The 26059-nt window shown below is 44.5% G+C and overlaps 1 protein-coding gene across 7 annotated transcripts in view; it reads right to left on the reverse strand.

Moving 5' to 3' along the window:
* IFT43 (intraflagellar transport 43) overlaps positions 1-26059 on the reverse strand; it is a 137963-nt gene that overhangs the window by 92060 nt on the left and 19844 nt on the right. For all 7 annotated transcript variants that reach the window (XM_028496215.2, XM_055088637.1, XM_028496217.2 and 4 more), the window contains exon 3: positions 13019-13083. In XM_028496215.2, the coding sequence (XP_028352016.1) occupies positions 13019-13083 (65 nt within the window). The remainder of the gene's footprint in view (positions 1-13018; positions 13084-26059) is intronic.

A 26059-nucleotide genomic window follows, 5' to 3' on the forward strand; every position in this document is an offset into this window, starting at 1 on the left:
TCAATGGGACAGGATAGAAAGCCCAGAGATAAACCCCCACACATATGGTCACCTTATCTTTGATAAAGGAGGCAAGAACATATAATGGAGAAAAGACAGCCTCTTCAATAAATGGTGCTGGGAAAACTGGACAGCTACATGTAAAAGAATGAAATCAGAACACTTCCTAACACCATACACAAAAGTAAACTCAAAATGGATTAAAGACCTAAATGTAGGGCCAGACACTATAAAACTCTTGGAGGAAAACATAGGCAGAACACTATGACGTAAATCACAGCAAGATCCTTCTTGACCCACCTCCCAGAGTAATGGAAATAACAAAAATAAACAAATGGGACCTAATGAAACTTAAAAGCACAGCAAAGGAAACCATAAACAAGACAAAAAGACAGCCCTCAGAATGGGAGAAGATATTTGCAAATGAAGCAACTGACAAAGGATTAATCTCCAAAATATACAAGCAGCTCATGCAGTTCAATATCAAAAAACAAACAACCCAATCTAAAAATGGGCAGAAGACCGAAATAGATATTTCTCCAAAGAAGACATACAGATTGCCAACAAACACATGAAAAGATGCTCAACGTCGCTAATCATTAGAGAAATGCAAATCAAAACTACAATGAGGTATCACCTCACAACGGTCACCACTACTGGGCATATACCCTGAAAAAACCATAATTCAAAACGATACATGTACCACAATGTTCACTGAAGCACTATTTACAATAACCAGGACATGGAAGCAACCTAAATGTCCATCGACAGATGAATGGATAAAGAAGATGTGGCACGTATATATACAATGGCATATTACTCAGCCATAAAAAGAAACGAAACTGAATTATTTGTAGTGAGGTGGATGGACCTAGAGTCTGTCATACACAGTGAAGTAAGTCAGAAAGAGAAAAACAAATACCGCATGCTGATGCACATATACAGAATCTAAAAAAATGGTACTGATGCACCTAGTGGCAGGGCAAGAATAGAGACGCAGATGTAGAGAACAGACTTGAGGACACGGGCGGGGGAAGGGGAAGCTGGGACTAAGTGAGAGAGTAGCACTGACATATATACACTACCAAATGTAAAACAGATAGCCAGTGGGAAGCTGCTGCATAGCACAGGGAGATGAGCTTGGTCCTTTGTGACCACCTAGAGGGGTGGGATAGGGAGGGTGGGAGGGAGGCTCAAGAAGGAGGGGATATGGGGATATATGTATACATATAGCTGTTTCACTTTGTTGTACAGCAGAGACTAACACAACATTGTAAAGCAATTATACTCCAATAAAGATGAAAAAAAAAAAGATGTTGCTTGGCCCTGAAGCCACCTTTTCTGAATCTGTTTTGTCTCGGAAGCCACGCGGAGGAAAAGCACATATGCAGGTGGGAGCAATGATGATAAAGTTGAGACAGAGATTCAAGCAGGGGGCTCTCATGGGCATCTCCAAAAGCCACAGAAACAGGGACATGGTGCCCAAGCCCTGGGCACATTTGTTGGAAATGGATGCACAATAAACTACCTAAGACCTTCCCTTCTCAACCATCTCACATGCAACCGCCTCATCTGATTTCATCCAATACTGGACAGGCATCTCTGATGCCTGACCAACCTCGCTGAGAACTAAATAACTGCTCACCCATGATGCCCAGGACCCTTGCCATGTCATACTAATTCTGGGATCTTTGTGGCTCAGGGCAGCACGTGGAAAATAAATTCTCAATGCTTCAACAAAATCGTACATATTGATGAAAATCTGAAGGTCAAGGACTCAGGGACACCTGGTCCCTTTTTAATTACCGGAGCTCTGTAAGAAATGTCCAAAAGTCACTCAATCATCAAATATGTACTGAACACCAATATGTGTCAAGTACTACAGACCGAGAAGCAAACAGTATAGACAAAAATCTCTTGCAAAGTAACTATTTACTGTTAAGGAATGGAAATGCAAAGGTAGCTACAGCTCTCAAAACAGTTCAGTAAAAAATAAAAACAAAAAAATAGAGAATGAGCCACATGCAGTGAAACATTGTCAGAAGGATGTTTTGTTGTATTAGTCTCAAACTTTTCCATAGGTTTGAAATTGTTCAAAATAAAAAGACTGGAGTGGGCAAAAGGCAGGATGATAGGTAGAGTAAGTTGTATTTCAGGCAACCAAATAGTTGATGAGAGAAAGTTCCTTATGAAAGAATTTCTGTTAATAAGTGAGAATTAGAAAATCACCACTTGGGCTTCCCTGGTGGCGCAGTGGTTGAGAATCTGCCTGCGGATGCAGGGGACACGGGTTCGAGCCCTGGTCCGGGAAGATCCCACATGCCACAGAGCAACTAAGCCCGTGCGCCACAACTACTGAGCCTGCGCTCTAGAGCCCACGAGCCACAACTACTGAGCCCGCGAAGCACAACTACTGAAGCCAGCGCGCCGAGAGCCCCTGCTCCACACCAAGAGAATCCATCGCAATGAGAAGCACGCGCACCGCAATGAAGAGTAGCCCCCGCTTGCGGCAACTACAGAAAGCCTTTGCACAGCAACGAAGACCCTGCACAGCCCAAAATAAATAAATTAAATAAATTAGTTTTTAAAAAACTCTTAAAAAAAAAAATCACCACTTGACACCCTTTAATGAAATCATGGCTCTAGGCAACAATCATCAACGGATGCTTCAACCAGTAGGCAGGAGTCTGGTGGGGAACTAACATGGAGGCCACACCCCTGACCCCAAGGATCAATCACAGCCTCACTTAAAGTGGAACCCCGGACACCTGTGCCTATGGATGTGCTGCAGTGGGATGTACACAGCACTGCCTCCAAAGTACTCCTGCCAAGACCGCGAGTCTGCGTCTCACCCCCAGCTGATCTAGATCTAACCCCCAGCTTCACAGGGAACATGAGCACCAAAGGAACAAGTTAGAAACCTTAACTAGGAAGCAATAGGCCAAATCCAGAATGTGGGACACTCTATTCTCAAAAAACCCCACAAAAAACCAATGACATGGGAGAAAAAAGAGGTGGGTGTGGGGTAGGGAAGGCTTCAGAATGAAAGAGACTGAAGATGACTAAATACAGGTGCGGACCTTGATTTGCTCTTTTTATAATCAACTACAAAAAGACATCTTTGAGACAATGGAAGTACTTGAATATGATCTGGCTATCAGATGACATTAAGGAATCATTATTAATTTTGATAGGCATGATAATGGAATGATGGTTAATAAACAAAAACAGTCCCTATCAGTTAACAGAAATTATCTTCAGCAGGAAAGGAAGGAGGGAGGAGGGCAATGACACTTTAATATGTTGTCAAGCTCCTCTACTCATCCTTGGCCTCATAAAGGATAAAGGATTTTTCACACCCATAGGTACACCTTCTTAAGATGAAATAACTATATACCCTTATATATATCTAACCCAGCACTTCCCCATCTTTTTCAAGACTTGGGGCACTTAAAAATAACAGCTGTATGGAAAACTGGGGTGCACGGATGAGACTGCTGGTGGCTACTGGTGACAGCCTGGAAGCCTTGGCAGCTCTAAGACTGGCCCGAAAGGTCCAAGGATAGAGCACCCACATCTTGGTACACCTGCATTCACAGTGCAGCACACAGCACATCAGTGGGCAAGCTCTGGTTAACCTACCCTCTGTGACATCTTTCTAAGAAACTGACTTCTATGGAGATGGACAGCCTATAACAGAGCTGATTTAAAGAGGACAAAACATGTGTCTGCAACTGTGCTTACAGATCTAGGAGCCTGGCAGCTCTGAATTTTTGCCTTTTACACTTTTGTAGCCTAATAAGAATTAACTACTCATGGCTAACAAGAAGGTAAAGAGACTCTGGTATGACAATGACACAGAGGGAGAGGGCAGAAGCCCTTTAGTATTCTTGGAACATCTATGCCATTAAAAAAAAAAAAAAAAAAAAAAAAAAAAAAAAAGCAAGAGGGAAAGAGAGAAGGAGGAGGGAAGGGGGAAACCTCAGGACCAGCACACGGCTGTTCTACCGCCATCTTGATGTCCTTGACACGTGCAGATGGTGTGGAAGTGGCTGGCACCAGAACAGCCCATGAGAAGGAATGAGCGGCCTGTGGAGATTTATGTGAGGAGAGTGAGATGGACAAGGTAAAATTGTCAGGAGGAGTTGTTAGAAAGTAAAATATATTGTGACAATTCCACTCCTGCCGTTCATCAATAAACTGACAGATCATTTAGTGTCAATTAGGAGTGATAGATGGACAAGTCCCCATGATCCTGGGCCAAAATTAATGGCTGGGAGGGAGAGGGTGATTGAAAATGACGGCTGACATTGAGAGCAAAGTCCTGAAAGTCCCCGAGGGGCCATTACTTGCCTCATTCCCTTGCAGATCAATGCAGGGACAAACCCCAAAACAGACACTTTGAGACAAAACTTAATCAGACTACCTTTCCTTCCCCCCTTTCCCAAGTTGACTCTCGTTCAGCTCTATTCCCCACCGACTACAAGTGCCCCACCTCAGACAACTTCGGAGCCAAGGCCAGCCTGGCTCCAAGATGGAATCTTTGGCATAGCTATGACTGTGGTGCCAAGAGAGGGGACAGGATCCCAGGTCCCAGGCCATTCCTAAATACAGCTCTTTCCTGTGGCTCGGGGTGAGTATTTGGGTTCTGGCAGCCAACGGCTCTAGCCAGTGAGGTGGGTGACACATGCTCTCTATCTTGGGCAGTGTTATGCAAACAAAACAAAGGCATCCCAGAAACTCACATCCCTGGTTGAGGGCTCCTCAGGCAGATCTGTAAACAGCCCACCTACTTCCCACTGGCGACAATGTAGACCTCTGTGAGCCTCACTTTCCTCCTCCCTCCCTTGTAGAGGGATACCTACCTCAGAAACTAAAACCTACCCAATAGGGTTGGTGTATTACACATAAAAGGTGCAGCTATGGACTGAATGTGTGTGGCTCCCCAAGTTCATATGCTGAAACCCTAACCTCCAATGCGATGGTGTTTGAAGGTGGGGACTTTGGGAACAAATTATGGTTAGAGGAGGTCATGTGGGTGGAACCCCCATGATGGGATTAGTGCCCTCATAAAATGAGAAAGAGACAGAAGATCTCTCTGTGTGTGCACACACCAAGGAAGGCCACGTGAACCCAGCCTCTAGATTTCTAGGCTCCAGAACTGCGAGAAATAAATGCTTGTTTAAACCATCCTTTCTATGATATTGCTATAGCAGCCTGAACTGGCTGAGACAGGTATCTAGCACAGTACCACTATTATCATCCCAAAAGAATTTAAGGCGAGAACAATATTTTTAGTGTGAATTCTCTGCTCTAACCAGACTGACAGTGCAGTTACTGCTCCCCACCCCCCAACACTTATGCCTACACCAATCCTTGAACCAAAATGCTCTCCTCACAGTGCTCTTTGCCCATCAGAATTCCTCCAGCTTGACCCCCATCTCCTCCACAGGGGGCTCCCTGACCACTGTGATTACTCTCCTCTGACGTCACAATACCAGGGTTGGCCACTCCGTTAGTTTCTCACTTATGATGTGCTCCTTTGCCGATCCTGACTTTTGTGAATGAAAATGCCTCATCTCCCTCATTGGAATCAAAGCTCTTGCAGGGCAGGAAGCACATAGCTTCCCTGGGGCTCCTGCGGGGCAGACCCTCAATCCAGCCCAATAATCGCCTCTCTTACCGCTAGTTGGCCCCCTTTCCTCTTTGTTCCGAATCTGTTCTACTTGCCTCCAGATGCCAGCTCTCCTTTGCTCCAATAAGCTCAACACTGTTTGCCTTCCCACTGTGAAAAAAGAAGAAGAAGAAGAAAAAAAACGCAGGCCAATTCAAAATGGCCTCTTCCCCCAATTCCCTACTCCCCTCAGCCTTTTTTGATAACTTACCAGTCTTTCCAAGCTCCCTCCTGTCCTGGAGGAAAAATGTCCCTGCCTCTTTCCGTCCAAGGTTAATTAGTCTCTCTTGGAAGGTCTTATCCTATGTCTCCAGGATCCTACTCCTTCACACCCCCCTATTTCATCTGTAATCACTCTTTCCCCAGGTATCACACACACGAGTCTCAACACAGACCCCCGCTTCCAAACACTGCCCCACCTCTTTCCTTTCCCTCAGAGTAGGAGCCTGTACCACTGACCCCATTTCCTCACTTCCACCTTCCTCTTCAACCCACTGTAATCGGCTTTTGCCCCAACACAAATCACTGTAATCACTTCCTCAAAGGCCCCTAGTAACCTCCAAACAGCCAAATCCAAGGTTCTGTCCTTGTCTTCTATTTGTACATATGACTCAAATTGTAACTGCTTTTTGACCTCTCTTCTAGACTCCCACACCATGGAGACGATCTGCATGGACCGCCACCGCCGCCAAGTCAGGTCTCTCCTCCTGCCTTCTCCATCTGACGGCACCACTACCCAACCAGTCACCGAAGCCAGGCACCTTGCAGTGGACCTTCAACTCCACCCTCTGCCCTGCATCCAACTAATGGCACTTCTATTAAGTATACCCCCAAAATGTCTCCAAATCTCTCCTGTCCATGCTCACACACATTGCCCCAGTTCAGGCTCTTATCACCCTTCACACAGAGCATCATCTCCCCAACAGGTCTCTCAGCCTTCCAGAGCTCCATGTGCCACACGGACACAGTAAGTGACCAACCAAACTACTGAGCTCATCATTCATGTGTTCAATAAATAGTCACTGAGTGCTCATAATGGACTGGCACTGTTTGAGGTACTGGGGGTATGTGAACAAGGGTGTGTCTCCTCTCACGGAGCTTACAGGAGAGTAGACAGAAAAAGACAATACGTGTATGTGCACATGCGTGTGTACGGATATATGTAAGGTGGTGAAACCTACAGCAGGAGATGGGGAACACGGACTGATGAGGGGTGCTATTCTATATAAAGTGAGGTCAGGTGGAGCCTGGGAAGCCATGGTAAAGACTGGGGGGTTTACTTTGGGGTGGGGGGGATGCCCCTGGAGGGTTCTGAGCAGACAAACGTGAAATGACCTCACCTATGTTATAAAGAGGTCACTCTGGCTCTTGCAGATAAGACTAAGGGAGGCGAGGATGAAGGGGGAGGCCAGTCAGGAGAGCCTGGCCTGAGTCAGCACCAGCAACGACGCTGGCTGTAGCACTGGCCACGCAGATGACAGGTGTGTTTCAACTGTAGACTGAACAGGTTTGCTGACAGACTGAACCTGAGTAGACACGGAGGAGTCCAGGACGACCTCAAAGGTCAGCGTCTGAGTGACGGGGAAGGTGGAGCCCATTTACGGAGACCTGAGGGGCCTTGGGGAGGTGCAGATTAGGGGACGGGGTGGAAGGGGTAGAAATGAAGAGGACCGATTTGGATGTGTTAGGATTGAGTTGCACCTTCAGGTGGAAAGGTCATGTGGACAGCTAGATGCTCAGGGGAAGGACTGGGCTGGAGATACAAACTCTAGGGTTATCAGTATACAGGTGATAGGAAAACGCCCGAGAAGGGATGGAGAGCATGCTGAGTGTGAGTGTCGACAGAGGAGAGGTGGCTGGAGGATGAGCCCTGGGCATGCCAACAGACACTGAGGGGTCAGGAGCAGGTGGCAGACCGAGGAGCCAAGCAAGGGAATCCCTTGAAAAGTAACACCGGAAATGGAAGAGCACTTCCCTCCCAGGGAAAATGGATCTGATCTGGAAAAATCTTTAATATATTTGTCGAGGAATTAACACTTGAGAGTCTCTTTTTTTCTCTCTAAGAAGCAGATATAGGATTTGACTCATTTCCATATTTCAAAATAAATTCCAGATAATACAAACACTGGAATCCCCTAATAACTTAGAAAAATAGGGCTCCTCTATTAGCCTCTCACTAGCATATTTCAAAGTCACCTTCTTCTTCTTAGTTAACACGAAAAAGCAGTGTTATGTTCACCAAAGGAACAGTGTGGCACTTAAATAGCATATGGCATATATGGCATATAAATAGAAAGACCACCAGAACAGAATAACGAGTCTAAAAGCAGACCAAAGTACATACAAAGATACAGACTATGGCAAAGGTGGCTTCTAAATTCACTGGAGAAAGATGGATTTTCAAATAAATGGTGCTGGGACAACAGTCATTTAGAAAAAAGATAAAACTAGATCTGCACCTCATACTGTACACTGAAATTAATTCCACATGGATCAGAGATCTAAATTTTAAAATGTACATTTACATACCAATGTTTCCTTAGGTCTGTCTCCCAAGACAATAGAAATAAAAACGAAAATAAACAAATGGGACCTAATCAAACTTACAAGCTTTTGCACAGCAGACGAAACCATAAACAAAACGAAAAGACAACCTACAGAATGGGAGAAAATATTTGCAAGTCATATATCTGATAATGGACTTGTACACAGAATATATAAATAACTCTTATAACCTAACAATAAAAAGACAATAAGCCAATTAAAAAATGGGCATTGGTTCTGAATAGACCCATGAGGTATCACCTCACACTGGTCAGAATGGCCGTCATTAAAAAGTCTACAAATCACAAATGCTGGAGAGGGTGTGGAGAAAAGGGAACCCTCCTACACTGCTGGTGGGAATGTAAGTTGGTGCAGCCACTGTGGAAAACAGTGTGGAGGTTCCTCAGAAAACTAAAAATAGAACTACCATATGATCCAGCAATCCCACTCCTGGGTATATATCCAGACAAAACTCTAATTCAAAAAGATACAGGCACCCCTATTTTCCTAGCAGCACTCTTCACAATAGCCAAGACATGGAAACAACCTAAATGTCCATCAACAGATGAATGGATAAAGAAGTGCGGCACATATACACAAAGGAATACTACTCAGCCATAAGAAAAGAATGAAATAATGCCATTTGCAGCAACATGGATGTAACTAGAGATTATCATACTAAGCGAAGCCAGAAAGAGAAAGACAAATACCATGTGATATCACTTATATGTGAAATCTAAAGTACGACACAAATGAAGCTATCTAGAAAACAGAAACAGAATCAGGGCCATAGAGAACAGACTGGTGGTTGCCAACGGGGAGGGGGTGGAGGAGGGGAGGACTGGGAGTGTGGGATTAGCAGATGCCAGCTGGTATATATAGGATGGATAAACAACAAGGTCCTACTGCATAGCACAGGGAACTATATTCAATATCCTGTGATAAACCATAATGGAAAAGAATTTGAAAAAGAATGCATGTATGTATAACTGAGTCACTTTGCTGTACAGAAGTAATTAACACAACATTGTAAATCAACTCTACGTCAACAAAAAATAAATAAATAAATAAATAAAAATGTAGACTTAGCATGTGGTCGTGTTCCAATAAAACATGATATATAAAAACAGGTGGCTGTGCACTTACAGTCACCTGATCTATGACAAAGGAGGCAAGAGTATACAGTGGAGAAAAGACAATCTCTTCAACAAGTGGTGCTGGGAGAGCTGGACAGCTACGTGTAAAAGAATGAAATTACAACATTCTCTAATACCATACACAAAAATAAACTCAAAATGGATTAAAGACCTAAATGTGAGACCAGATACCATAAAACAACTTGAGGAAAACATAGGCAGAACACTCTTTGACATAAATTGCAGCAATATTCTTTTTGGATCCTCCTCTCCTAAAGTAAAGGAAATAAAAGCAAAAATAAACAAATGGGACCTAATTAAACTTAAAAGCTTTTGCACAGCAAAGGAAACCATCGACAAAATGAAAAGACAACCTTCTGAATGGGAGAAAATATTTGCAAATGATATGACCAATAAGGGGTTAATATCCAACATATAGAAACAGCTCACACAACTCAACATCAAAAAAACCCAAACAACTTGATTAAAAAATGGGCGGAAGAACTGAATAGACATTTATCCAAAGAGGAAATCCAGATAGCCACCAGGCACGTGAAAAGATGCTCAGCATCACTAACCATCAGGGAAATGCAAATCAAAACCACAAGGAGAGGGGCTTCCCTGGTGGTGCAGTGGTTGGGAGTCCGCCTGCCGATGCAGGGGACACGGGTTCGTGCCCCGGTCCGGGAAGATCCCAAATGCCGTGGAGCGGCTGGGCCCAGGAGCCGTGGCCGCTGAGCCTGTGCGTCCGGAGCCTGTGCTCCGCAACGGGAGAGGCCACAACAGTGAGAGGCCCGTGTACCACACACACACACACAAAAACCAAAAACAACCACAAGGAGATATCACCTTACACCTGTCAGAATGGCTATCATCGAAAAGAACACAAATAACAAATGCTAGCAAGGATGTGGAGAAAGGGACCCCTTATACACCGTTGGTGGGAATATAAATTGATGCAGCCACTGTGGAAAACAGTATGGAGGTTTCTCAAAAAACTAAAAATAGAACTACCATATGACCCAGCAATGACACTCCTGGGTATATATCCAAAACAAACAAAACAAAACAAAAAAACAAAAACACTAATTTGAAAAGATACAAGTACCCCAATTTTTTTAGCAGCACTATTTACAATTGCTAAGATATGGAAGCAACCTAAATGTCCATCAACAGGTGAATGGATTAAGAAGTGGCGTATAGAGATACAAGGGAATAGTACTCAGCCATTAAAAAAAAGAACAAAATTTTGCCATTTGTAGCAACATAGATAGACTTGGAGAGCATTATGCTAAGTGAAATAAGTCAGACAGAGAAAGACAAATACTGTATGATATCACTTCTATGTGGAATCTAACAAATACAAGAAACTAGTGAATATAACAAAAAAGCAGCAGACTCACAGAGAACAAACTGGTGGTTACCAGTGGGGAATGAGGGTGGGGAGGGGCAATATAGGGTAGGGGAGTGCGAGATAAAACTGCTGGGTGTAAGACAGGCTCGAGGACGTATCGTACAACAAGAAGGGGAATATAGCCGATATTCTGTAATAACTATAAATGGAAAGTAACCTTTAAAAATTGTATAAAAGCAGGTGGCTGGCCTGTGGGCCACAGTTTGCTGAATCTTAACATATAGAAACAAATAAGGATACATTTTAAATTTATATATACATGCTTATTTTTTTCAAAAAGAAGTACAGGAAGGATAAAACAGAAACTAATAAAGAAGTTACCCATGGGAGATGGATGGGAATGAGGTAGAAAGAATAAGGATGGGAGTGAGATATCTCTGAGTATATCTTTCTATACCATTCTGATACAATAAAAAGTACACAATATCACCGGTTCTTGCCAAAAACATTTAACTTGAATCTAATCATGAGGAATCAATCAGAGAAATCTAGAATGTGAGACGCTCTACAAGACAACTGACCTGGATTCCTCAAAAAAGTCAATGTACTGGGTGAAGGTGTAGTAGGGCGAAGGAGAGCTGGAATTATTTTAGAGGCTAAAAGAGCCTAAAAAGAGACAGAACTACCAACACAATGTGCGAACTCTGACTGGATCCTGGAACTACAGAAGAGATTTTGGGGACAACTGGGGAAATTTAAATACAGACTATATTTTAAATATCATTAAATCATTATGAAATTTCTTAGATGTGATCGTTATACGTGATTGTTTAGAGAATGTCCTTAATCTTCAGAGATGCATGTTGGAGTATTAAGAGGTGAAATATCATGATGACTGCAGCTTATTTTCAGATGATTCAGGGGAGAAAAAAAGTGTGTGTGCACGTGTGTGTGTGTGTGTGTGTGTGTGTGTGTGTGTGTGTGTGTTTAGAGGCGGGGAGTGGAAGGGAGAAGGAAGGGGGGAAAACTGGAAAAAAAATATTTTTGATAGTGCTATTTTGAAGGTAACAACTGCTGAAGGAAATTCTGAACAAAAGTAATGTCTCTTCTTTGAGAAAAAGAAATTCCTTTCCTGAATTTATCGTTGGCCATCCCACTGGTGTAGTAAACATATATACATACATACATGGTTATTGGTTTACCTTTCGTCTGAGACTCACTACAAGGGATTAAGGACCAAAATGATTTGTAATCCAGCAGTAACTAACGGGCAAGTCCATTCTGTTTAGAAAGTGACTTTAAGAAAAACACAGAATGTTAGAATATGGAGGAACTTTGAAAACATTATGCCATGTGAAAGAAGCCAGTCATAAAGGACCACGTAACATATGATTCCATTTACATGAAATGTCCAGAATAGGCAAATCAGAGAGACAGAAAACAGGCTGGTGGTTGCCTAGGGCTGGGCAGGTTGCAGGCGGACACAGGCAGTGACTACTAATGGGTATGGCGTTTCTTTAGGGGGGTAATAAAAATGTTCTAAAGTGTGTGTGTGTGTGTGTTTAGAGGCGGGGAGTGGAAGGGAGAAGGAAGGGGGGAAAACTGGAAAAAAAATATTTTTGATAGTGCTATTTTGAAGGTAACAACTGCTGAAGGAAATTCTGAACAAAAGTAATGTCTCTTCTTTGAGAAAAAGAAATTCCTTTCCTGAATTTATCGTTGGCCATCCCACTGGTGTAGTAAACATATATACATACATACATGGTTATTGGTTTACCTTTCGTCTGAGACTCACTACAAGGGATTAAGGACCAAAATGATTTGTAATCCAGCAGTAACTAACGGGCAAGTCCATTCTGTTTAGAAAGTGACTTTAAGAAAAACACAGAATGTTAGAATATGGAGGAACTTTGAAAACATTATGCCATGTGAAAGAAGCCAGTCATAAAGGACCACGTAACATATGATTCCATTTACATGAAATGTCCAGAATAGGCAAATCAGAGAGACAGAAAACAGGCTGGTGGTTGCCTAGGGCTGGGCAGGTTGCAGGCGGACACAGGCAGTGACTACTAATGGGTATGGCGTTTCTTTAGGGGGGTAATAAAAATGTTCTAAAAGTGATTGTGGTGATGATAGTAAAACTCTGAAAATATACTAAGAACAGCTGAATTGTATGTTTCAAAGGGGTGAATTGTAAGGTATATGAATTACATCTCAGTAAAGTGGTTATAAAAAATAAAAGAACAACACAGGAGCACAGTGTCCCCTGCCCCCACCCACCCCACCCCGTGACCTGCCAGCACTCACTTGGAAGCCTTCATGGAGTCATCTGCCCAGCCTCCTTGCCGGCGGGGTGGCTTGGGAGGGGGAGCCTGCAAGGGAAGAGAAGTCAACAAAACAGTCACTCGACCAGTGTTCAAGCAAACAGGCGCTGAGGTTAAGGTAACCTAAACCAACTTTCTGAAACCTTCTAATGCAAATACAATACTATGAAACCTGGGTGCTTTCGTACCCTTCTGGAGGACAATCTGGCAACTATTGTTGCCTATTGAAAGCCTTAGAAACGCTCACACGTTTTTTTTTTTTTTGTGGTACGCGGGACTCTCACTGCTGTGGCCTCTCCCGTCGCGGAGCACAGGCTCCGGACGCGCAGGCTCAGCGGCCATGGCTCACGGGCCCAGCCGCCCCGCGGCACGTGGGATCCTCCCGGACCGGGGCACGAACCCGCGTCCCCTGCATCGGCAGGCGGACCCCCAACCACTGCGCCACCAGGGAAGCCCAGAAATGCTCACACTTTTTGAGCCAGCAATTCTAACCCCAGGAATTTATCCCAAGGAAATAATCAGAGAGAAACATAATGTCATTTTTGAATATAATGAATAACTGGACGTCAATAAGGAATTTAAGTAAATCATGGAATACACATGTGAAAATACTGTGCAATAATTAAAAACTGTATTAAAAAGGAATTAATGATATGAGAAAGTTCAGTATGTGTTAACTTTTTAAAACATGTTCCAAATAATAGGTATATGCTTCTAATTTTGTGAAAAGATCACTAATACAGAACATCTAGTGTTAATTAGCTATCAGTACATGAATGAGAGGAGATCCAGTGAAAGAATTATGGCAATAATTCAGCAAATAAAACAGCAAATGCTGTTGTGCATTTTCCAATTCTTTTTTACCTTCAATTTAAATCACTTTTATAAAAAGTAATAAAATAAAAATATAAGAGAGAGGCTTGCTTCGAAGACACAAACTCAAGTGGTGGGTTAAGAAGCTACTCAAGTTATTTGGGCAGGAAGCATTCACCTGCAATAGATACACCCACAAACTCAAGTGCAGGAATTCTTGTAACTATTTTTGATTTTGTGGGCCGCACAGTCTCTGTTGCAGCTACTCAACTCTGATGCTGCAGGGCAATCAAACCACAGACAAGAAGTAAACACCTGCGTGTAATGTGTTCCAATAAAACTTTACACAAACAAGCAGTGGGCCAAATTTGGTGGGAAGTATCCTGCAGACTCCTGGGCTAAAATCACTGTAATGTCCTTTCAATCTGCTGCCTAAAACCTAGCTTGCAGCTTTTTAAGAAAACATGCCCTCAGTATGGCGAAATACCTTTTAACTTTTGATATTTTTATTTTACACCCAGATGTGTTTCCTTTCCTGCTTCTCTGGTAGCACCCCAGCCTGCCAAGGACACGTTCCATCTAGAGACGGAGCCTTTCTGCGGGATGAGGCAGAACCTGTTGGAAAGGCCTGATGGAGGAGAAGGCAAGTCCTGGAAAGTCTGCGTCCAACTTAGCTCCTGGGAAACCTAAGTAGTACTTTAGAGAAAACAAACTTGAGTATGAGGCTCTGTACTCTCAGAAACAACAAAAATGTAGAAGTAGAAAACACACTGTTGCTTGTCTCTCTCAGGGGGGAACCCAAAGAAGATGAACGAAGAGACCCCCACCATCAATTCCCAGTCCACGCCTCCTTTTTTGGTGTCCCTGCCACATACAATCACCGGTCCCCAGGCTGGACGGAGAAGCCTTTCATCCCAAGACCCCTCTTCCCTTAGACACAGGTGACTGAACCAGGGCTGTACCAGTCAGAGCCAGTCAGAACCAATCAAGTGGTCTGTCCCAGGAATCTGGAACTGAAGCTCAGAGGTTAGGCTGCTCAGACAGCACTATAAGGGCCAGCTGGAATCAGAATAAGCCCCCAAAACTACCACAAGCCAAAGTTGTGTATAAGCAGAGACCACGAACGTTGTCCTGCTCAGCTCTTACCATGTGGAAGGCATGGCAAGTGTTAAAGAGATTGGAACTGAAGCATATCGGGCCCCTCCAGGAGGTTTTAAACCAAACTGGCCCACAGCTTTCTTCCCTATGCTTTTGCAGATAACATCCCACTTTCCTTTACCCAAGGGTAGGACCATCTTGTGACAATGTGCATTCCTGAATTTGGAGGCCACAAACTCGGAACTGCATATTTGGTTTGGCCATACGGTGGTTATTGTCTGTTTTTAAGTTTAAACTACCATTTTAAAAATTGTAAGATTTCCACACAAAACAGGACTCTCCGGCTTCTCTCGGAAAACTGGAAACCCTCGCAATGCTGGGGCTGAGGAACAGCCGCCCTCTGGTGACTGGAGACGTGCGCTCCAGCTCGCCACAGTCCCCACCCGCTCTGTCTCCTTCCTGCTGAAGTCAAGTGCCAGTTGACATCTATCACGATGGCGGTTGTGCTGTTGTTTCCCTTCCAGTACAGAATTCTCTCTCGCTTCCTAGGCCTACTGGAAGCGGGAAAATGAAAGCTATGTCAGGTGTTTTGACAAAAATGGGAACGAGCATATTTCTTGGGTGGAGGTGGGATCTTTTCTTACCACGTCGGTGTGCACACTGCAGGTATGCCTGCGCCTAACCCCTAGTCCCACTTCACTCACCCAGGTGCCCTGCCTAGCCCCCGTGGCATCTGGGTGTGTGGCCCTGGAACTAGCTTCTCAGAGCTGGGATCCCCTGCTGTCTTCTCTTTGCTCTGGGTGTTGGACAGAATAAACCCACGTGAAATCCGTGGTGCCATGGCGTCAGGAGGCCCAGGCCTATTTGGCACTTTTCCACTGATAGTCCACGAGAAGAAGGGAAGGGGTCTGGTGGCCTTGGCAAGGTTCCTCAACCTGTGTGTCCTGACCCCACCTCTGCTTTCTGCCATGGGGTGTAGCTGACAAGGGGGACAGGAGGGGACTTCCCTGGTGGCGCGGTGGTTAAGAATCCTCCTGCCAATGCAGGGGACGTGGGTTCGATCCGTGGTCCGGGAAGATCCCACATGCTGCGGAGCAACTAGGCCCGTGCACCACAACTACTGAGCCTGCGCTCTAGAGCCCGCGAGCCACAACTACTGAGCCTGTGAGCCACAACTACCGAAGCCCGCGCGCCTACAGCCCGTGCTCCACGACAAGAGAAGCCACCGCAGTGAGAAGCCCGCGAACCACATCCAAGAGCGGCCCCCGCTCGCCGCAACCAGAGAAAGCCCGCGCACAGCAACAAAGACCCAACGCAGCCAAAAAAAAAAAAAAAAAAAAAAAAGGTGGTGGGGGACAGGAGGAGCAGGGACTGAACTGGGGAGGGATTGTGAAAGATTAGGCATCATGGAAAAGGAGCATAAGTGACATAAATTTAGGTCAAAACGCACTCCTTTGAGTAACCACTGAGCTGTTGAGGGATTAAATTAGTGACTATATGGTAAATACTCAGAGCAGTGCCTGGCACATAAGTACTATATCTTTACTGATAGCAGCAGCAGCAGCATCACTAATGTCAATATCTGAAAGGTTAGGCCACGTGTAATAACATATACTGTACCGTTTGGAAAAGAGGGGGAATAAAAAGACTCCTCTGAGCCTGGCCTGAGCTGTCATTTTGACTACTGATGCATCATATGGTTAATAAAGTTCCCTAAGATTCCAAAACCCCAAATGATCTGCCTTCTCTTCTTTAACCACAAACCCCAGAAAGTCACAGCTACTGGAAGGATGAGTGAGAATCCTTTCCGCCTAGACGTAACACAAAGACACTTCTTTTCTCATCTTCTTTCCACTCCGAAACAGCGCCGGCTGCTAAATTAGGACAGCAGCTTCAGAACAGAAAGACCACCACACGAGAGTCACTCCTCCGCAGCCAGAAGAATCTGACAGCTAGTCCCCAAATCAAAGGGGCTTTTGCACTAATAACTGAAGACTTCAGGAGTTGACATAATGTTGTAAAAACCGTATAGGCTGCTTTTCCTTGAGATCACCTGGGAGAGGAAGAGTTACAAAGTACTTCTCTGCACCAAATGGGGCAGGGTTATAGTGGCCTTCCCTGCTCCCCACTGGGAGTCCTGGCCAACCTCAGAGAGAGCACTGAGGTGGCCAGGAGATGGGGGGCGGGCGGAAGTCAACTCTCTGCAAGGTAGGGCTTGGGCATTTAGCGGGAGATGTCTCTCCTGATGGGGAATCTTATGGTCATGATTTAGTACTCTGAGTCCGAGGATAAGAAATTCTTTTTTTTTTTAAATAAATACTCCCTACCATGAGTCTTGTTACGGCCACACACAAATACCCTGTCTCCATGAGACAGACGTAATTAACCACTATTGCCAAGTGACAAAGGCTTCTCCCCAGAATTCAACTTTGTTCCTGTGTGGGGAGCTGAGCACCGTTCTATACGCATCAGGTGAGTTAGAAAAAGCAGAAGACGTCACCCCTGTCCTCAAATGATACCCCGGGTCCAATGAGGCTGGAAAGAGGCAGAATTCAGGGTGTATCAGGTCTGTATGAAATCTATGCGATGGACATTGGGCTTAATCTGAAACTGCCAAGGCCACACTGGAGCGGGGAGGTAGGTATCAGGGATGGAGGAACTGACAGTCCTTCCAGCGAGAGGCTGCATCAGGGTCCAAAGGTGAAGCTGAGGAGGAACCCCTCAGCCCTGGGGCAGTTCCACTAAATTCTGCAGTCTTCTCGTCACCTTTGGTGGTTTTTATTGGGCCACGCTCTGCTGGGGCATCATTCAGACAGCGCTCTGACAAGCGTGCATACGTTTGCAAGGCCTGACTGAAGGCTACACAGAATCGTACCAGCGTGGGAAGTGCTGAGGACAAGGAGGCTGATGGAAGCTTTATGGAATAAGTGCGGCTTGCCCTGGATTGGAAAGATAAGCAGAAATGTAAAGGAAAAGCATTCCAGAAGCAACCAGATACGAGGTGCAGTGACACCAGGATAGCACATAACACTCAGGCTGTAGCAAATGCTGTTCACCGATCACTGTATTGGTCAGGGTCCGAGGTCCTCAGCACCCATCACTGTACAACGCAGGCTGGGAGCGAAAGCTGATGCAACTTGATCACAATGGAGTAGTTTAAAATTAGGTGCAAATGATCTGTTTGAAACGTAAGCAGGTGACTGGTTTTTCACAATACAATTTAAAAGGTCTGGTGGGTTCTTTTGCATGGACAGTCCAGCCCCTGAATGTCTGGCTGCTCTCCCTAAGAGCTATGACGACGTCATCGAGACACCTGTTAGCACAGTTTCCGAAAGAGCCCCGCGGCCCTCTCCCCACGACGACGTGAAACACAGGACACACTCTAGACCAAGACCCTGCTGTTGCTCCTTTTAGAATCAGCTGCCAGAACTGCTGTGTTCTCCCTGCCTGTGGTGACAGATCGGATGCTGGGCGGCTCTGGGAGCCTGAATGCCCTCCCCAGCTCACTGTCAGAGCCCAGTCCTCACAGGAAGTGCTGAGAAGTTGTCACCCTTCATTACGGACCCCACCATTTGGGCCAGGGGTCCTTCCCTCTCCTGCCCACCAGGTCTGGGTAGGACAAGAGGAGACATGAATGTGTGATTTATTGTTTCTCAAATCTTGTGTGTCTGGGTTCTCTGCGTAATGGCCTGGGCATTTAAAGAAAAAGGAATTTACTCTGGCTCCATCCTTGAAACTAGAAACTTAGTCTAAGACAGCTGTGGCTTTTTTTTTTCACCGAGCCCACCAACTCCACAATCCTCCTTGACCGAGCACTTGGGAAGACATTACCCATCTGTATGAGGTATGACTCTGGAAGAAATCTGTTTCCTATCCCTGTGTTAGGAAGGAGGGAAAAACAAACAAACAAACAAACAAACAAACAAACAAACCCGGATGGGTGAGACAGAGTAGAGCTCAAATGATCTTAAAAGCCAGAAAGAAGAGAGGACCTAGACCTAGAATTCAAAAGTCCTGGTTTATCCTTTAAATAAGGCATGGCCCCAAGACATCTGCTGGGAAAACGATTTCCAATTTTGGCAGATTTACTGCCAGGTAACATTACCCAAACTTGTTTTTAAAAAAGAAAGAGCCTTAAAATGTGCACCCCCAGGAGGGACAGAAATAGGAGCGGGTGACGGTAGCCCTTGAGCAGTGCATCCCTCGTGTTCTCTCTTAAAAGCTGGAGTCACGTCTCCGAGTGTGGGAAAGCAGCACAGCCTGCCGGGGCTGCCGCCTGATGGACGGAGGGGGCAGGACCCTGCATAGCTCCTGGAGAGAAGCAAAAATGTGCTCTCTCCAAAAATAAACAGGGGCAGAAATGACTGCGAGTAAAGGGGTGGAAGCACGTGACTGGTGGTTGCAGTCCTGAAATACCAGCTTTCTACAAAAAGGAGCCGATGAGAGGCAGAGAGCTGGAAATTCAGGAAATGGCCACTTTATATGGTCTCATCCGAATGGGCCAGGATTCAACTAACTGGAATTACCAAGTCACAGGGAGCTTTTAGGGCTAGACTTGTTTCTGATCTTTATATGGTTCCCCCAGATTCTTAAGATGCCGAAATAGAAAAGATACTGCAGTGCCAAAAAAGGAGCCTTTTGAGTTTAGAAACTTCTCACACACTCTCAGAAGTCCTGGAGAAACCCCACAATGTGAATCAGTCCAAAATCCAAACGGCAGCCTGTTTCAAAAAGCCAGTCCAAACACACGCATGAATTCCCAAAAGAAAAGGCATTCAGTTAAGCAAGATCCACTGCACACCTCCCACCTCCCACCTTCCATGTCCAACTCTTGATTTCTGGCTAAAAACAAACTTCCTTTCCTTTCTCCAGCAACCTGACGGAAGATCCAGGAAAGCTGCTCTTACGTGCTTGAGGAGAGAGAAGACTAACACTTAATATGTGTGCACACTGCAGGGGCTGCATTTATTCCTCAAATCTGTCCACCAGGCACAGTTCCATCTCTGCCAATTTCCTCCTCCAGCCTCAACCTGGGTCTGACAACTAATTCATCACAGACCTGAGTTTTCCCCTCATGGGGGTTTAAGGTCATGGCAGGTAATGGACTATCCAAGCTTATACCTGAACCCTTATGAGTAAATGTAGCTCTTTCAAGCTGAAATGGACACAGCAAAACGCAAACTCTATTTTAAGTATAAGACAGAAACCTGATCATCAATAGATGCTAAAGCCATTAGGTGAAAGACTGATTGACAGGGAACTGGACATTCTCTTAATGCCAAAGAATCACCCCGCACATTACGTGCCAGGTGCGAGGGAGAAAATGTTCCTTGACCACAGAGATATCTGTCAGCACCCTAGCTCAGTGATTACGCTTAGCACGTGAACAATGGGGACGTGACATGCTACCACCTGAGGCATACAGTGCCACCCAGGAAAAGCTACTGCCCCAAGCATTCAGCTGGAATGTAAGCAAGCCTTCCAATCTGACTTCCGGCTTACTGCAGATCAGGTGAAAGAGGAGGAAGTTCAGTGACACTAGGAAGAAAGAACCAGAAAAATCCAGCACAAGGGAAACTCTGAGAATAACCGGCCCAAACTCTTCAAAAAGTTAATACCATTAAAAAGGGGGCTGGGGTGGAGACTATTCCAAATTTTTTAAAAGAGACTTAAGAGAGAGAAACTTAGTAGAGTGGTTCTTGACTGGATCCTGGTTTGAAAACAGTTAGCTATAAAAGATATTCTGGAGACAACTGGGTATATGGCCTGGGTAATAGATGGTATTAGGGAATTGCTAATACTGTTAGGTGTGGAGTTGTGGATTTCTAGGAAAATGTCCCTATTTCTCAGAGATATATGCCGAAGTATTTAAGTGACATTTCATGATGTTTGCTTTGAAATAACTCAGCAAAAAGTTATATATAAAACATGTAAATACATATTTTAAAATATTTTTAACATTACCATTCAAGCAAATACAGCAAAATGCTGAAAACAGCTGAACCTAGGTGGTGGGTGTATGTTGTTCATTGTACTATTGTTTCTACTTTTCTGGATGTTTCAAATTTTAATGAAAAGCTAAAGCTAAAAAAGAAAAACTAGATGCATGAAGTTTAGGTTAACAAAAGAGAAAAAAGACAGGGGTGGGGAAGAGGAGAGCACCAGTACGAGGGTTGTTCGTAGGTATATCTGCTCAATGAAGATCTGTGCGGAACAGGAACAGAGACCTTCTCCACTCTGTGGCTGGGAACTCCTAACACCAGTACCCTGAGGGCCAGAAAACAACTCTACACCCAAAAGGTCAGGTCAGATCCCTGCCAGGACTAGACATGACGGGAGAATGAGTTTCTAAATAAAAGTGCCTCCGCGCGCCTCTCACCCCACCCCCAATTTGCTGTGGATTGTATTTTAATTGTGCATATATGCATGTGTGAAATTTGGGTAAGGAAAAAAGTGTGGTGGAAAGAACACTAGACCAGACTGCTTCTAATCTGGGCTCTAGTCCTGACTCTGCCACTAACTAGTTTCATGATCCTGAATTTTAACTCATAGTAGAAGTGATTCCTCCCAATTCTACAATTCTGTGATTCTTTGAGTCTATGAATTGTATTTTTCAATTCAGGGAGAGGGTATCTAGGCAAAAAGATGTAAACGATGACATGAAATGTTTATATTCCATCTGAACTTGTATGAAGCGGGTGGGGACAAAAAACAAAGAAGAAAAGGTTACAGAGAGAAAAGAGAATATGTAAGCACACAGATTTGATCAGTGGTGAATAAGCCAACCTAGGCAATGAGAAAGAATACATTAACTAATTGATAGCTCATAATTATAATAACAGCCAACATCTACTGAGGGTTTACTCTCTGCCAAAGCTTTAGAAGGATTACTTTGCAGAATCCTCGAGACCCTGTGAACTGTCCACTACTGTGCAACAAGTTTACCCACGAGGAAACTGAAGCTGAGAGATTAACTTAAAATCATCCTAGCAGTAAGAAATGAAGCAAGGATTCAAATCCAGTTTGGTTTCTGACACCAAAGCTTGGCACTGAACCAGATGATACATGATTTCCCAGACGCGAGGTTCATGCCAGCTAGAACAGGCTTGAAAGGACACATCGGCTACAGAAAAGAATCTGTCTGGACTGGAACAAAGTGCCCAAGAACAAGAGAGACTAGATCAATGACAAGGTTAAGACCTGGGAAGACCAAACCAAAAGGACCACCTCCTTCATTTATCTTCTGGGCACAAAGTACAGTTGACCCTTGAACTACAGAGGTTTGAACTATGCGGGTCCACTGATATGCAGATTTTTTTTCAGTAAATACAGTACAACACGATCTGTGGTTGGTGGAATCCATGAGGAACCATGGATACGGAGGGTGGACTACGGGACTTGGACTTGACATCCGCAGATTTTGATATCCATGGGGGGAGTCGGAGGAGGTGTCCCGGAACCAAATCTGTATGTACTGATAATATAAATATGTTCAGTAAGACAGAAGCAGCAGCAAGAGGCTTGGTCTAACCCTTACCTCTTTAGTGAGGCGAGATGAGGGAAGGGTTAAGGGTAAAGTCAGGATTAAAAAGTGATGCCAAAAATAAACCTGAAGAGCTTGAGCACTATGCCAAACTGTGTTAGGCTGAATTTAATATAAATCTCTGTACTTAGAAAGTAGCTGTCTCTTGACTGCATGTCACAGATACTCTCCACATACCAACAGCGCAGTAGCTTTGAAGAATGAGTGACTGGGGGGTGGGGGGGGAGGGAGTTTGCCAGAAAGAAGTAAAGAGGGAAAGCTACAGTTTTCAAGTTTTAGTTTAAGGGGGAGGGGAAGGAGGAGAGGGACAGGAGGGAAAGGAGGGACGGTCCTGGGCTCAGATTCTAGAATCCTCACTTTCTAAGCTAGGTAGCCTTGGGCTAGTCACACCTTCACTAAGCCTCTTTTCCTCGTGCACAAAATAAGAGTGGTCACGAGTCTCTTACAGACCCACTGTAAACACGGGAGACAATCTTGGGCACAGAGCAGACACTTAGTAAGTGGCTGGTGACAGTGGCTACTATATTACTTATATGAAATGATGAAAGTAATGAAATGCAGCCTTTGGAGGAAAAAAATCCTTAATGCTCAGGGTTGAGACAATGGGAAGACTGGGGCAGGTAAACATAGCAGGGCCTTTTATTTGGGACTGCCCTGCACAAGTTTCATTCCAAGGGTCCAGCTCTGACCTAGTCCAGCTTGCCTGAACAGAGAGAAATCGTTTAAAGTTGCTGAACCAGGAGGAGGAAGTCACAGCTCCTCTGCTCACTGAGAAATAAATGTGATGTTCAGGCAACCACGGTATCTGGCGATTACTCTCGCGGTGTCACACTTCCCCCAATATTCCCACGTACCCTATCATAAAAACACCCAAATCCCATATCTCAACCCAGTCATCAAACTGCCCACTTCACATGACTCATGGGACAGGGCTGTCAGCCATTTGTTAAAGAGGCTGATCCAAAGAGAACAGCCCCCAAAATCATTCTTAAAATTCATCCTGGATGTTCTTAGCTTGGGTGGCATTCCTTAATCTCAATTACATCCCTTTGGGTCATCCGAAATCAGATTTCTCGGGTCTATACCTTCCATACACTTATAAAGAAATGCCCTGTTCCCCCAGACTTTCTTCGGTTCAGCCAAAATAAACATTCCTTTTAACTTTCATCACAAATCAAAACCTATAGTTTTTGTCATTCTCGTAACTCCTTTCAGTTTGTTAAAACCCACGTGCATGTGTGTAACCGGAAGGACGCACAGTGTGGAGGGTGTGAGTTCCCAGCACTCCAGGAAGCGAGCCCTCCCGGCACCTGTGACTTGGAATAAGCAGAGCCTAGACTTGCTACCTCAGCCAAATACAGACTGGGATAACCTGGAACAAACAGGGAGCAGAGGAGCAAGCTGTAACCTCGCTGCTTTAGGAAACCTGATCTCTCACAACCCCTCAAGGGCATTGATGGAAAAGAAGTGGAGGGAGCGTGGAAGAATATTAACCTGTGCGTCATATGAAGTGGCCAGTTTGAGGACTGTGTATTGAAATATGGGATTTGGGTCTCTTTATGATAGGGTACGTGGGAACATTTGGGAATATTCCCCATCCTGTGAGATGCAGAGAGGAATGCCCGTCCAAATCCCTACTCTTCACTGCTGTGAGACCACGGACATCACAGGCCTCGCACTGCAGTTCTTTACCCTGCGGTGGCCCTGGAGGCAAGGGAAGATGCTCTGGGCGAGACCAAGTCATGGCTGGCAAATTAGCACACACCTCACTACCTCCCCTCACAAGATTTCAAGGGAGCCCAGCAACCCTAAAAAATTGTTTTAACCTTCTAGAACTGTGTTTCCTAGACTTCTAGATTTCATGGACAGCCAATATTTCAGAAAACAAACTTTGTTTGTGTGGGGGGGTGGGATGTGGTTGGCAGAACTGAGTTCACAGCTTTTAATTTTGTTAAGAATCTTTAAAAAGAAAACACACTATTTCCTCTCACCACTATTTCATTAAAGAAGGGATCTGTTCAAGCTCCCCAAATTAGGAAGGACACAAACCAGAATAAAGAATGGTCCTTGACGGTGAATAAATTTAGTTTATGAAAAACGTGCTACATCGTTCTTGGTTCTCTCATTTTGGAAAAAAACATCCTCCTAGACCAGTGTTCAGACGTGCTATGCTCTCTCTCTTCTTCAGCTTTTCAGTCCAAGCCCAAGGTTGATTTCTCAGGCTCTCTTCCCACCCTTTCTCAAACAAGAAAGGCGTAAGGCCATCCGCTCGACTGCTTCCAGGTGACAATGGCCTGGTGCAAAAGGCATGGCCTGGGTACACGTAACCCGTAAATCTTCCTACGCAGCTCGAGGCTGTATAGGAAGACCTCCTGCCCTTGACACAGCACCCTGCCAACCTCTCCAAATCTAGAGGCCTTCCTTTTATTTTCTTCCAGTTTTACTGAGATCTAATTGACGTACAGCACTGTATAAGTTGAAGGGGTACAGCATAATGATCTGATGTACACACATTATGAAGTTATTATTACCATAAGTTTAATGAATATCTATCAACTCATATAGATGCAGAATTAAAGAGATAGAAAAAAAATTTTTTCTTGTGATGAGAGCTCTTAGGATTTACTTTCTTAACAACTTTCATATATATCATACAGGAGGGTTCATTGTATTTATCATGTTGTACATTAAACCCCTAGAACTTATTTATCTTATAACTGGAAGTTTATATCTTCTGACTGCCTTTGTCCAACTCCCCCTCCCCCCACTCCCACGCCCACTCCCACCTCCGGTAATCACAAACCTCATCTCTTTTTCCATGAGTTTGCTTGTTTTTGAAGTATAATTGACCCACGTTAGTTCCTGTTACACAACACAGTGATTCAATATTTTTATACTTTTCCAAATGATCACCACTATGAGTCTTGTCACCATACAAAGATATTACATAGTTACTGACTATATCCCCCCACACTGTACATTTCATCTCCGTGACTCATTTATTTTGCAGCTGGAAGTAGGTACCTTTTAATCTCCCTCACCTATTTATTTCCTCCCCCGCCCCCTCCCCTTCAGGCAGACACCTGTTTGTTCTCTGTTTCTATAACTTCAGAGTCCTTTCTCGACTACCTTTACAGAGTGCTCAGCACAGCACCTGCAAGGATAAGCTCTTACATCATGGGGACTGAATCCCAGGTCTCTGGGCCTCTTTCATACCCATGTTTCTGATCATTACTCCCAAATCACCAGGGATGTTAGAACACTTCCTGTCTCAATAGCTAAGGCACCTGAATGCCCGTCAGTTATTCCAAGAGAAAGTGTTTGTTGTTTCTGCACCAACCACTCTCATTCGTTTCTTGCCAACAGTACCACTTGAAAAAAAAAACCACAGTGTAGTCTGAAACAATCCAAAAGCAACTGACAGCTTCTGGATCCAGTAACGGGGGAGCAGTTTGTATTCAACTCACCTTCACACAGATACCAAGTATAAACTCTGGACAAAATATAGAAAACAACTATCTGAAGGCACTAGTGGGCAAACAAAAGCAGTAGGGGAAACTGGAGGGGATC

Source organism: Physeter macrocephalus, chromosome 11 (assembly GCF_002837175.3).
Source record: "Physeter macrocephalus isolate SW-GA chromosome 11, ASM283717v5, whole genome shotgun sequence".
In the NCBI taxonomy this organism is placed as follows: domain Eukaryota; kingdom Metazoa; phylum Chordata; class Mammalia; order Artiodactyla; family Physeteridae; genus Physeter; species Physeter macrocephalus.